Consider the following 15,124-nt stretch of genomic DNA (forward strand, 5'->3'; position numbering starts at 1 on the left):
CACCTCCAAACTAGTATACACCAGTTCCAGCATCACCATGCCATGCAGGAAAGGGAATACTTTGAGAAACAGCAGTTTCAGATTTGGTTTATGCAAGTCCAGTTTTTTGCTCATTCAGTGATTCACACTAACAAGTCTCTGAACATTTAACACATTTTACAGGTATATGGATGAAAGACCATTTGGTGATAGAGAAAATTAAACAAGTGGAATGGCACATGTGCAGTGTTTTAATTGCTAAAGATCAAGGCTGTTGCTTCTTCAGATTATTGGCTACAGAAGCACTTGAATGTAAGGTCTGTCTAGTGATTGGAAGGCACAGACAAACCTGTCAAGTTGGACATGGAGGGCAAGTGGGTCTGACAGGCACGCATTGCTTGTACACAGGTGCTTGTAACTGCCCATCATTTTCAGGTGTTCCCCTGGCTGTTAAAATGCATTTTCTTTTTGTAAATTTGCCTGTTGTGACCGTATATGTCAAACCCATTCTCTGATACTGGCCAGAAGTACCCTTTGAATACTGAATTATAGAGATAAGTTTGGCATCCAGCTGGGAGAACAACCCTTCCTTCTCCTCAGCTGTACTTGTCCACTGAATGAAACTGCTTGTTATGCACACTGTGTAATAATCATGTATGTTAGAGAAACCAACCCTGTCAGGACAGGAAACAAGTCCAAACAAAGATGAAATGATAGCCTCCTGTTTGACAAAACAACATCTCTTTTGCTGATTTAAAAGGACAGTACAGGAAGTTGCTGGCATTGTTTTGCTGTTTGTGGTCCCTCATTTTTTGTAGTTAGACTTTTAAATAAGTATTTCTTTCAGCAGTGCCTTCTTCATCCCTCCTAATAAGTAATGCATGAATAATAAGCACGTTTATTTATTTGTTTCATCAGGGAGGGCACATTCAGTTGAAGAGATCATTTCTAGGTGTATCCTTATTGTGACATGCAGTGTGTATGCAGCATGAGTTGTATAACTAGTTTCTGCAAAACAGCAAAGTACTAATGTAAAAAAGGAGTGCAGAATGGAAGAGGACGTGCACGAAGTCGAAAGGAATTGCTCAGAGCATAACACTTCAACTGATTTTCTCACAATAAGACAAGAGATGTCCTGAACTATCTAACTTATATAAGAAAGAGAAGGAAAGCTGGTAGAGAATGAAGGAAATAGTTTTAAGTGCACTGCTAACCATGACAGTTCATCTGGGCAGTGTCCATATTCAGTACAACCCACAGGAAAAAAAAATTTCCAGGTTTGAAATACATATGTTATAAAAAAAAAAAATAAAAAGCAAAGAAGAAAATGAAGTTAGAATACAAAAACCAAAACCTAGATAATGTTAATATAATACACAGCTAAAATCTAAGAAGGAAGCACTTTATTTGTATAAAGAGATAAATTATAGTAAAAAAAAAAAAAACAAAGACATAATTTTTATATGAAGAAAATTATGATACAATAGCTGTGCAGTAGAGGTAGTTAAATATCTTACTGCTGTTATAAATAAATGTAAACATGTATAGTATATATATATATATATATATATATATATATATATATATATATATGTGTGTGTGTGTGTGTGTGTGTGTGTGTGTGTATATATATATATATATATATATATATGTGTGTGTGTGTATATATATATATATATATATATATATGTGTGTGTGTGTGTGTGTATATATATATATATATATATATATATATATATATATATATGGGTCCCCTTTAGAAACCCAAAATCCCACTTACCCAAAACCCAAAAGACCAAGATGAAAATCCTGACATCCAGGAAAAACAACCATCAGGAACATCGACAAATCACTAACAATTAGTAACCACTTGGCCAGCATACTGACCTTTTCCCCTTACCTCCATGGTAGTCTGATCTCAGAGTTGGTATATTTAGCTAGGGGGTTGTGGATGTTTTTCTGCTTCGGTGTTAGCGTGTTTGCGGGTTGGGCAATTGGTTACTTACCATTACTGTATTGTCAGTGTTCCAGGCGGTTGGTCTCCCTGGATGTCGTGTTTTTCGTCTCGGTCTTTTGGATTTCAGGTAAGTGGGATTTCGGGTTTCTTAAGGGGAGCCATATATATATATATATATATATATATATATATATATATATATATATATATATAAAATGTGTGTGTGTGTGTGTGTGTGTGTGTGTTGTTTCTGTAGGTGTAAGATAAAGAGGGCGGAGGCGGAAGTTAGGAAAAGTAGGAGTGGAGGCTTTAGTGCAGGGAAATAAAGTAATGAAACGTTTAAGGGATATAATAAGGTTGGTTAACTGAATAAGGGAATAGTTAATGAAGATGAGCAGGAATTGGGTCTGTTTCATCAAAATGTGCAAGCTGTAAATATGCTAGTAATTGTATTTCTGCACAAAACACTTCAAATGTTTGTGTTCGAGGAGACTGACTTAGTTTAGAACTGATACATTCCAATAAATCACAGTCATGTAGAACTCAGTTTAAAACTGTGTGATCTCAGAGTTACCTTAGTATAACAGCATGGTCGGCCTTAACAGTTTTTAAACATCTAATGGGAAAATGTGGCGCCAGGGTATCTGATTAAGCTAGTATAATAACAATCTTTTTTTTTTATTTAACTGTAATGTTGCCTGTAGCTTATATCTGTCCCTGACACTTGTCTTATAGCCAAACACCCTGCTGTGTTGCTTGCTTATTACTTGGTGTACCTCTCAACTGGACAGATTTTCCCAGACTGTTTTTGACTCATATTTTTGGCCTGTTCCTCGTAAAAATGTGCTTTTTTTTTTTTTTGATTTTTGTAGCAAATCTGTGAAGGCTGAATTCAGTGTATAATGACAGGCATTTGAGTTTCTGATTTCATATCCTTCAGAAAATGCATGGTAACACAAGACCTTTTATTCTAGCAACTTTCAAAGTTTATAAGAGTAATATTTAAAATTTGTCCCTATTTTTGGGGCTTTGTCACCCCATTATTTTTGGCTTTGTCCAGATTTTTTTTCTGCTAAGAGGTTGAGAGCCATGATTATGGTCGAGCAGGCTATTTGTATGGGATCCTTGTGCTTAATTTTACAACTTCTGCTGCTCCGATACAGACTAAGATGTAATTAGGTAGCTGCTGTGGAGCACACTATGTTTATCAGCCTGACTTTGTCATTATGTGAGATTTATACTTTTAGTGTGTATTCCTTCTGTCCTTGTGCCTATTGATTGTGCAGAACGTTTTTCTATTTCAGGTGTGGATTATCCAGTCCAGGTTCTGCACACATCAGCTTCTTCTGCTACAGTGAAAAGGCCAAGTCCTGTCCATTTACAGGTATTAACAAGGGCTCAGGGGGGGTATTGCAACAACAACTGCTGTGGAACATTCCTATGTGATAAGATTACATCTTATTTTGAATGATGTATAGCAGAATGAGGCATTTTTAGTTTAAAAATCTTCTGAACTCATAATGCTCTAGATTAAAGTGAAAAAATACATTGGAGTTGTTGAATGTTTCTTGGAAATAACTTATTTATAGCAATGTTCTTGATCACCTGATAAATACTGCTAGTTTAACACATCCACAGAAAATTCTAATATTCTTGGATGGTCATTTAAAGCTGAATGCTAAGGTGTATTTCTCAGACTTGAAAACATGTAGGGGTGGTAGAGGGCACAAACTACAATATAATTTCAGTGATAATGTATGTGGCACCCATGCTTTGTCTTTGACTTTAGATAGAGACACAGAACACTAGGAGATTCCTTTTGGGGCTCCTCAAGAAATATATTACAGGAAATGATGCTACATGCTTAAAACTGTTCACTGAAGTCCATGCCCAAAAGAATGGTATTATAATGGTCAAAGGTGACATGAAAGCATTAGAAAGGCAAAGGTGAGGAGCTGCTGGGAGAACGATGAGCAGAGTAACATGCAGTTCTGTGGCACAGTGATGCTTGAAAAGGCTATGGGATGTTTGTGTAGGGTATTTCTGCAGTTATGCCATATTTTACCAGGTACTGTAGGAGAAGAATGTTCTGTAGACGTTTTTGTTTCTTCATTTAGATGATGAGCAGTTTTTAATTACCTGCGTTTTAGTTTCACTGTCTATATCTAAACATAAGCAGATTTCCCCTAGACCCTCCATCTTGTAGGGTACACCTCTTAAGGTTTTTGTCCTCTCTTGTATGGCTTTTCTAAAGTGACATTTTTGAAATAGCATAGTTTGATCTTAAAATATTCAAAGTTTTGTTTTCACATTTGATATTTGCCTGTTTCTCCAACAGAAGTATGACACACCACTTACCTTTTTTTTCTGCCAAGTGAAGCATCCTAATATTTAATCTAGAGTTGTGTATCTACTTGTGCTATTTGGGACCCAATGTTTTTATATATTGGCAGAGGTGTTTTATTATATTAGTGTCCTATCCTATGTGGCTTGAATAACCTTACTTTATAATTTTGTGTACAAGTTCCTTCACTCTTAGACTATGGAAGTGACACTGTTGTCTGCATGCATTGCATAACACTTTATACCCTTTAGACAGTGGCATGAGTTTTTGTCACAGTTTGAATTGTCACTGTGTACTGTCTCAGTAAATAATCTCTGCAGTAAAATTCTCTGCTTTAAGTGACTGAAAATTTTAAGGCAAATCTGACTTTGCTTCTAAAGACTCCAAGCATTCTTCTCCATATATAACTAACTTGAAAACAACCAATTCTACTATTTGGAATTTAAAAAAAGTCTGCACTCTTTAGTCTAATTATTGACGAAACAGGCAGAATATCTTGAAGCCTATCTTGAGGGCAGGAAGCTTTTCCTCATCAGTGTATTCTTACTGTCTTCTTAAAACTGTATTCCCTCATCCAGCCTGTTTGGGCACAGTGATTCACAGTGATTCCTCAAAGAATGAATGTGCAAATCAAACGTGCATAATGGTAGGACAGCATGACTGTCTTTCATATAGGTTCATAGGTTCATACTAGGCTATCTGCCCTAGGGCATTTATAAGCCTAGCCAGAGTGTGTGTGGCTTTCGCCATCCCTTGGAATGAGAATACTATGCCCATTTAGGGTTTAGTTTACTGTGCCTCTGTCTAGTAGTGACACAGAGATGACCCCCGGGGTAAACCTACGATCTCCCATCCACTCATCAAGATTTCTCTTGAAGAGAGTCAGTGAGGGGCTCTGCCTAACATGGACTGGGATTCTGTTCCAGAGTGTAGGGAGCCTCTGGGTTATGAATCTGTCCCTCCAGCACGTCCTATTTATTTCTGTGTTGAGGTTCAAATCTCTCGCTCTCATGGCTCTGGTGGATTTGGATTTTCTGAGGTGGAGCATGTCCATTAATTCCGGATTGGACATGGCCTTGTACGTCAGGCATAGATCGCCTCTGAGTAGGCAGTATGCAACTGAATAGAGCTGGAGTTTCTTCAGCCGGGCAGCATATGACATATGTTTGAGACCCTTGATCCTCTTGGTGAGGTACTTTTGGGGTCTTTCTAACTGCTGCAGGTGTCGGGTAAGGTACATCCCAAATGGGGCATTGTACTCAATTATGTGCCTGATCAGGGAAGAGTATAGGGGCACAATGACCTCTCTTGATCTAGATGTGAATCCTTTCATGATAAGGTGGGTAATATAGAAGGTCTTCCTAACCACCTTGGCAATGTGAGTGTCAAATGAGAGGTTACTGTCAACTTGGGTCCCTAGGTCCCTGATTACTTCTTCCATTAATGGATTACCACCTATGTGGTAATTTGTGGGTACTTTGTTTTTCCCAAAGGGTATGACTATACATTTTTTGTCGTTCAGTTTAAGGCCATGGCTCTGGCACCAGTTATCCATTTCTATGAGGCCTTTCTGAAGGATGCTTGTGTCGGCTGGAGAGTCTATTATGGCGCCCAGTTTGCAGTCATCTGCGAACTTTGTCAGCCACAATCCTCCTATGTTTGCGTGCACCTCGGAAAAATAAATGCCGAACAAGAGGGGTCCCAGGACCGAGCCCTGTGGGACACTGCTTGTGACTGGCTTAGAGTCTGACATGGCTCCAGCAAATCTGACCTTGTGGGTTCTGTCCTTGAGCCAGTTTGCAACCCATCTTATGACATATGGGTTTACGTTTAAGCTGGTGAGCTTGTCTATGATGCCCGAGTGGGGTATTGTGTCGAAGGCTTTTGCAAGATCAAGGTAGGCTGTGTGAACTGCCTTACCCTCATCAATGGCCTTCGTGACTGTTTCAAAAAAGTCGACCAGGTTCAAAAGGCAGGAACTGCCCTTGACAAAGCCGAATTGGGTAGGATCCAGTGTCTGTAGGTCCCCAATGTCTTTGTTTATGAGTTCCATAATGATCCTCTCCATAGCTTTGCAGACCAGGCTCGTCAAGCTTATGGGGAGGTAATTTCCAGGGTCCGTAGAAGCACCTCCTTTGTGGAGTGGGACCACTGTTGCTGTACGCCATTCTTTGGGTACGTATCCTGTAGTAAGGCTAAGATTAAACAGCAGCCTTATGTGCGGGTTTAGTTCCTCTTGGAGTTCATGTAGCACGCAACCCAGGACACCGTCTGGTCCCATTGATGCTGTGTTTTTAGCTTTGGAGAGGGCAGCTCTCACCTGGACATCTGAGATGTCAGGGAGGCTACACTCTGCTGGGATAGATATTTCTCCTTTTGGGGTGGAGGGGGGGGAATTTGCACTGAACCTGTCTGCCAGTATGTTGGCAATGTCTGTGGGTTCAGTGTATTTTGTGTCATTTTGGACCAACTTTGCCAGTATGTTGGCAATGTCTGTGGGTTCAGTGTATTTTGTGTCATTTTGGACTAACTTTGCCAGTATGTTGGCAATGTCTGTGGGTTCAGTGTATTTTGTGTCATTTTGGACTAACTCTGAGCATATCTGGGAGTTTCCACCCAGGTTTCTAACATAACTAAAGAAGGCCTTGTGATTGTCTTTAGTGTCTTTTGCGATTTTTCTCTCAAAGTTGGCCTTGGATGATTTTATGAGTGATCATAGTTTTTTGCTAGTACTGATCAGAGATGCCTTCCCTTTTGGGGATTTTGCTCTGTCATGTAGTAGCTTCCTCCTCCTGTTGTAAAGCTTGTTAATGGCTGGGGTCCACCAGACAGGATGCCTGCCTTTGGGGGAATGGGTCTTGGTTTTATTTGGGATTGCATGATCCATGCATTCTTGAAGGTGTCCATAGAAAGCGTTTATAAAGGATTCAGCGGTGTGGGCTGTGGTTTCCACTGGTCCAGGGGCCTTGAAGGATACCACTTCAGTCTTAAGAAGTGTGAAGTCAGCTTTTGAGAAATTCTTCACTGTGGTATTTTGTGCTGGGGGTGGGGGCGGGATGTGGATTTCCAGTGAGATTAATTTATGGTCTAATCTCACCAATGAGGGGTATACTTCCGGTGTGGAGCATTGTGTCCCCATGTTTGTGATGATCAGGTCTAGTATATTATCTCCTCTTGTGGGAGTGGTGACTAGTTGTTCCATTGCATTTGAGTTTATGAATTCTAGGAACCTTTGGGCTAGGGTGTTGGGGCTTGAGCAATGCTCCCAGTCTATGTTTGGGTAGTTGAAGTCTCCCAATATGATGGTATTTGGAGAGACATTCATACTCTCCAGTGTCTTCAGGAAGGCTGATTGGGGTTCCTGAGTTTGAGAGGGTGGTCTGTAGCATGCTACAAACTGTAGGGCAGTTTTGCCTATGGTTAGTTGCACATGGATGGTCTCTGATGCTTCGTGCATTGCCACTAACCTGGAGGTGTGGGTATCTTTGATGAATATGGATACTCCCCCTCCTTTTGTGGTTCGGTCCAAGTTTTGGGGCCGAAAAGCATGATATGAGGTGTAACCTGGTAGTGCTGGGGTGCTCTCAGGAGCCTTGAACCAGGTTTCAGTCACTGCACAGACATCGATGTTCTCCATACTGAGGAGGGCTTTGAGAGCGTGCATCTTGAGGTTTAGACTTCTGGCGTTGAGCAGCATTACCCTTAGTTTTTTTCCACTTGTGTTTTCTAGGGAGGTGGGTTTGTCTTTTGAGCCTTGCCTAAAAAGGCACTATGGGGGTGGCAAGAGCCTTGGCCAATATCCGGAAGCCCAGGGGTGACAGGTGCAAGCCGTCCCTTGCGAAGCAGCGTGGCTTGTCAAGCATGTCATCCCAAGCAGCCAGACATTGGATCCCCTTAGAATGACACCAGTAATTGGGCCAATTGTTAAAGCTGATCATTTTGTCTTTGTACTGTGGCATCATTCTTGGTGAGGGTAAGATGCTGCTCAGGGTCAGGGTCATACTGGCCTGGGCTACATAATCAGAGAGCTCCTCTATGTCTCTTTTCATGTAGTCCAGGGAGGTACGTCTCAGGTCATTCACACCGGCATGGACAATGACCGAGTCATATTTGTACTTGCTTTGGAGTGACCTGAGTGCTTGTGTTATGTGGCGGATTCTAGCGCCCGACAGGCAGCTTACTGTAACCTTTTCCTTGTTCAGTCTGGTGAGCGGGAGGTCAGTGTGTCTGACTATGGAGTCACCTATTACAGGTGTATCAGGCATGTTGTTTGGCCTTAAGGGCTGTGACTGTTTGGCACACTGACTTTGTGAACTATGTGTTGCATGTGCTATGTTTTGAGGTAGTGGTTGCTTGGATGTCTGCTTTGGAGGCCTCTGTTGTTTTGGTAGATTTTTAATTAGAGTCTCCGAGTATGTTTTTGTGTGTTTATGTGTTTGGTTTGCAGTTGTGATAGGTCTATGTGAGACTGGGTTTGTGGTGTGTGGTTACCTTCTCCTCCTGACTGGTTTTGCCAGTACTGAGTCGAGCGAGCTCAGCCTCCAGTTTGGCTATATAGTTGCATCTCTCACGTATATTTGTATTTGTTGGGAGGAGGAGAGGGTTGTCTGTGTACATGAGGCAGTTGTAACATTGCCTCAAGATTCCCAGATTCACCAGCTGAACTGGAGAGGACGCCAGTAATTGACCCTTCGACATGCTAGAGTAGTGTAAGGGATTGCTGTGTAACTGAGTCAGAAAGGACCTGTAGAGAAATGGGTACTCAACGGGATTGTAGGTGGATGTAGTGCTTTCTTTTTGTTTGAGTGCTTTACCTGTGTAAAAATGCTTTAGGAGCAAGTGCTGGGCTTTTCAGATAGAGAATAGACTGTTTAGATTGAAAGTAGAGCAGTTCTAAGGGAAAAGCTGAAGAGCAGACTTAGCCGAGCCAGAAATAGTTTAAACTTGATTAACCGGCGCTGCCTGATGCTGCGCTATGCGCAACTTCGCGCAAAATATGCTTCTGGTTTTGCAGAACATCTCTGATTTTTGCCTTGTCCCTCATAGAGTTTTTATTTGTTTTTTTATAAGTTACTGAGGATTATAGTCAGTATGTAATGCCAAACATTAGAGTTTCATATTTGTCATTGTCCAGACTATTTGTGTTGATGCAGCACCTGTTGTTCTGTTAACCTTTTAAGTGAATTAGAGTAATATTTGCTTGTTCCTGATTCTGGACATTCAGCCCCCAGTTAGTTTTGTGTTTGCCCCAGATTCTTAAGCAAAGAAGTTGAGAGCTATGCAGCACAGAGTCGTTCAGGAGCATTGTGTTTAAAAGAGTAGAACTGCTAAAGGAAACCTGAATACCACTATTAGCTATGTGAATTTAGAAAACGTGCCAAAATACTAAAAGGACTGAGGTTTCAAACAACAGTTTAATGTCAACTGTGCTTTTCAACCAGCATTAACCAGATATTTAGTTCAAGTCTAGTTTTTATGTTAGTGTTTTAGTAAGGACTAAAGAATTCCATATGACACCATATGACAAATCAGCAGTGACAATACTCTGGTAGGACCCAATCTGGAATTTTAGAGAATAAAACATTGCAGCTCTTTTTCATTTTGTCATTGCTAGTGCCATGTATAGGGTCATGCTTGCTTTGTGGTTGACCAGTAAGCTTGCTAGATTGTCCAGAAGGGTCTTTCCAAACATTCTGAGCTCTTCCTGAATAGCTGAACTGGATTTTCTTGCACTTGTATCTGGATGTAGCTACCATATCTTCAGTTAGGTTGTCCTTTGATCTCTTGTAGCCTTCCATAGTGCATTGGGCATAGATGAGGTTGGCATTCAAAAACGGTCTGAGTTCTCACTTTTTTGAGAACGTTATGCCCTGCAATTCTGTGCAGCTGCTGCTGGTTTGTTCCCATATTGATGTAATGTTTTGTTGGGGTAGTTTTGTGTAATTTCTTCATGTGAGTCAGTGATTGCATTAAGATTCTAGAAAGTGCAAGTTCTTTGAAGAACGTAAAGTTGTTATCTGTACAGTATCTTTTGGCAGTATGCAAAGACCTCCAGTTGCTGAGAAGAGGAAAGTGCAAAGTAGAAGTTACTTTAAAATGACACTGTTATGATGTCAGAAGCGGGCAAAGCAGGGGCAGTATGTAAAGCACCAAAAGTGATGTTCATCGTGTTTCACTGTTGCAGTCATTACACTTGGGTTATCCTGCTGGCAGGCGACCCGCAGTCGGCCCGAGTTCCAAAGTCTTGGTCCGGCGTCAGTTGCTGTCACCTCTTCCCTGACGTCAGTGCGCCAGGGGTATAAAAGATGCAACTGACGCCATTTTCTTCAGTCTTTCTTGCTGCGCGGTGCCCGAAGCAAAAGCAATTCGCAAGTGCCGGTCGGCCGACTCCTGAGATTTTCAAAATTGAGTTTCAGAACCGAAGTCTTCAATAAAGCTAAGTACGCCGTTGGGGAAACTTTTTCTTGCTCCAGACCCATGTCAGTAAAAGTTAATAATTGTATTTCTTGTGGGAAGCAAATACCTCATAAGGACTTTCACTCTTACTGTATTCCTTGCCTAGGCCCTGACCACGACGTTACCAATTGTCGGTTTTGTGCTAGATTCAATAAACGCACTATTAAACGTCGGTTTGATTTTGCTTTACATTATTTTGGCCAAAGGTTTAATTACATAATGCCGTCTGAACAACCGATGACCGGAATATATAAAAAACTCAGACAAAGAAAAAGACAGGCATCCGAGGTCCAAAACCAACGACGAAGCCTTTTCTAGGCCAGTCGCCAGTTCGCTGGTTCTCAGTGAGGTGCTTTCGCAGCCCCTGACACCCGCTACCTCAGAGCCGCAGGCCGTAACCGACAGCCACGTGGAGACCCTGAGGCCTGTGGAAACTCAAGGTATTGGGCCTACGGAAACTATTCCCTCAGATGGGTCTGAAACCGCTGAGCCGGCACCAGCTTCTGAGGGTGCTTTCAGACCTTCACAGCTTACAATTAAGCCCACTACAGCAGCAAAGGCAAAGTCAAAAACACCATTAAAGACAAGGAAACAACTACAGCATTCTCCAGAACAGTCATCCATGCCAAAGAAACAGATGCTTAAAATGGCCAAAGACCTAATTACTTTAATCAGGGGTTCCCATCCCCCTCCTGACAAAAGGCCTAGGCAAGACACTGACTATGATTCCTCTGACCAGGTTTCCATTTCCTCTGATTCCTCTTCTGATCAGGGATATTCTCTCCCTCCCTATGAGGACTCTGATGCAGAAGAGTCTATACCTTCAGCCTCCCCACCTGAGGATTATTCTTTTGGGGAAACCCTGCACACCATGAAGGAGCATTTCCATTGGGAGAGCCAGGATTATTCAGAATCCAAGAAAAGGCTCAGAGACTTTCTTTTATTGCCTCAGCACAGGCCCCTGGCTATCCCCCCTGTGCTTGTTATTGTGGATGATGTTTTTTCTGAATCCAGTCTGTCCCCTGATTCTTTAACCCCTGCACCAGTCAAGCCAGACAGGTACTACAGGGTCCCTGACTCTCATAAATTTCTTTACAAAAACCCCACTGCAGACCTAGAAACAATTTCTCAGGGTCCTAAAGGGGTTAAGGCTTCCACTGCTAAAAATCCTGTCCCCTCAGACAGGGGATTCCAGAGCACTGGACAGATGGGGGAAAAAAGTTTACACTTCTGCTACTTTAACTGTAAGGGCTTTAAACTGCCAGTTTCACATGCTTAAATATCAACAGTACCTCATGTCATTGTTAAAACAGAAAATGGTTTCAAATTCAGAAAGTCCTGACAGTAAGGAAATGCAGGATTTATTGCATGCAGTTGAACAAGTGGGAAAGCATACTCTGCAATGTGGTTTTGATTCATTAGAGGCTTCTTGTAGAGCCGCAGTTACATGTTCTGTCATTCGAAGGCATGCTTGGTTGAAAGAACATAGTTTACCTGATCATGTTAAAGTAAAATTATTGGATGCTCCACTACAGCATGATACTTTGTTTGGTGTTAAGGCAGAAGAGGTGTTAAAGAAAATGGAGGATAAAGCAAAATCAATGCAGACAGTAAAGGATTTCTTACAGGTTCAACCACCTAGATTTAGCAGAAACTGGCCTTCAAAAAATTGGTCAGGCCACAAAGAGGCAGAAACAGACGCCCAAGAGGCAGATCTCAGCCCCAAGGCTCCTACAGACCTAAACAATGGGGTTCTTCAGCCCCCAATGGAGGAGAAGACAAATCACAACCTTATAGAAAACAGTCACAATGACTTCCCTCTACAAATGCCAAGCACTTACCTTTTGGCAGCTCCCTTAGGGGGAAAGCTAGCACTTTTCTCAAAAAATTGGCACATGATCACCCAGGACCAATGGGTGCTGAATATTGTTTCTCAGGGTTACAGGTTCCACTTCCACACGCTTCCAAAATCAAAAGGTATGCCAGACCTGCCACAAAACCAATGGGCAGAGGCACAAATGCAGATTGCTGCTCTTATGGACATGGGAGCTATTCAAAAAGTTCCACAGCAAGAACAGGGACAAGGATTTTACTCAAGACATTTCTTAATACCCAGAAAGGACAAAGCCTGGAGACCAATACTGAACCTGTCAATCCTAAATACTTTCCTGGATGTTCCAAAATTCAGAATGTTAACACTACAACAACATCTGCCCATGCTGGGCAAGAAGGCTTGGCTAGTTACTTTGGACCTCAAGGAGGCATACCTGCATGTCCCAATCAGACAATCTTGCAGAAGATACCTCAGATTCATAGCTGGTTCAATGCATTACCAATTCTCTGCACTGCCCTTTGGCTTATCTACTGCGCTCAGGGTCTTCACAAAATGCCTGGCACCAGTAATTGCATTTTGCAGACAAAAAGGAATTCAAATATATCCCTACTTGGACGACTGCCTTATTCAAGCAGAGAGCAAGGACATTCTTCTAAAGCATCTGGCGTTTGTAAAAAGATTACTAATTTGCCTAGGGTACACAGTAAACGAAAAGAAATCAACACTAGTGCCCTCTCAAGAGATAATATTCCTGGGTGCAAGCTTAAATACAACTGCCCAGATGGCTTATTTCACTCCAGACAAACAAAGGCAACTGACTCATTACTTTCAAATGATGGCAACAAAAACCCAGCTCCCTGCAAGAAAAATTCTGTAGGCCCTGGGCTTCATGGCATCCTGCATTCTACTAATTCCATATGCAAAACTGCATGTGAGGAAACTACAATGGTATCTAAAAAGTGTTTGGACTCAGCATTATCACAGCCTGGAGACAATCATTACTTTAATTCTCTGCCTACAACAGGAGTTTCGATGGTGTTCCCAGGCCTGTCACCACAACAAGGGACAGCCTTTCACCTTACGTACAGCCAGGCAGACAATAACAACGGATGCATCGGATTATGCCTGGGGGTCACATATGGCAGGAAAATGTATTCAGGGCACATGGCCCAAGGAACAAATGCATCTTCACATCAATCAAAAAGAGATGCTAGTTGTACAGAATGCCCTGACAGCTTTCAAGGACATACTACATCCAGGACAACTATTAAAAAAGACGGACAATACCACAGTTATGTGGTACATAAACAAGCAAGGGGGCACACATTCCTACCCCCTATGCAGGCAAGCCATGACTTTGTGGAACACAGCACTGACCTATCAAGTTCATCTGCAGGCACAATTCCTGCCAGGAACAAAAAATACACAGGCAGACGAACTAAGCAGAAATCTCATGGACCCTCACGAATGGAAGCTAAATCCACAAGTGTTCAGCATGATAACGAGGAAATGGGGACGCCCAGACATAGATCTTTTTGCCTTCCCTCACAATTACCAAATACAGAAATTTTGCACAAGAACGTATCACTCTCAAGCATGGAAAGTGGATGCTCTGTTATTCAGCTGGAAAGGCCTGACAGTTTATGCCTTCCCTCCGATGCGTGTTCTTACCAAAGTGCTACTAAAATGCAGACAAGAAAGGCCAAAAATGATCCTGATCACCCCAGACTGGCCACGCCAGCACTGGTACCCAATCCTAAAGAACTTGTCTCAAGACTCAGCTTGGCTTAAATTCCTCATCTTCTGACACAACAAAACAATCAGATTCTGCACAGTCAACTCAGAACCTTAAAACTGGTGGATAATGTAGCCACTCAGACTGCACCTCTCTCTAAAGCTGTTATGGATGTCATTTTAGAAGCCAGGAGGCCCAGCACTAGGAAATCTTATGCAGAAAAATGGAAGAGATTCTGTGCTTGGAACCAGGCTCAAGGGCTCGAACCACTTGTCCCTAATATACCTCAGATTTTACAATACCTAACTGAGATGCTGGACAAAGGCTTATCTTTTTCATCTATTAAAATCCATGCCTCTGCCATTTCAGCCCATTGCAATACGGAACCTCTTATTTTTTCACATCTTCTACTGCGACAATACCTCAGAGGGGCAAAAAATATAGGACCCCCAAGGAGAGCACCAGTACCAACTTGGGACCTCAATTTTGTTTTAGAAAAACCCACACTGCCTCCTTTTGAACCAGCCAGCACAGCTGATCTAAAATTCTTATCATGGAAAACTGCTCTGCTCCTAGCAATAACTTCAGCAAGAAGAGTCAGAGTTACAGGCATTAATGGCTGTGGAACCTTTCCTCATTTTTCATCAGGACAGGGTTTCTCTGAGGACAAACCCAACATTCATGCCAAAAGTGGTCTCCAATGTGGCTTTAAACCAAACCATTCATTTACCTACTTTTTACCCAAATCCTCAGAATAAGGGGGAGAGACTTCTGCATGCTTTGGATATACACAGACAGCTATGATTCTATTTGGACAAA

The 15,124-nt window shown here is 41.9% G+C and overlaps 1 protein-coding gene across 3 annotated transcripts in view; it reads left to right on the forward strand.

Annotated features, from left to right (window-relative positions):
• Positions 1-15,124, forward strand: part of SOX13 (SRY-box transcription factor 13) — a 770,893-nt gene that overhangs the window by 707,352 nt on the left and 48,417 nt on the right. For all 3 annotated transcript variants that reach the window (XM_044076961.1, XM_044076959.1, XM_044076960.1), the window contains one exon: positions 3,241-3,320. In XM_044076961.1, the coding sequence (XP_043932896.1) occupies positions 3,241-3,320 (80 nt within the window). The remainder of the gene's footprint in view (positions 1-3,240; positions 3,321-15,124) is intronic.

Source organism: Protopterus annectens, chromosome 7.part0 (assembly GCF_019279795.1).
Source record: "Protopterus annectens isolate FY-2018-M chromosome 7.part0, PAN1.0, whole genome shotgun sequence".
In the NCBI taxonomy this organism is placed as follows: Eukaryota; Metazoa; Chordata; order Ceratodontiformes; family Protopteridae; genus Protopterus; species Protopterus annectens.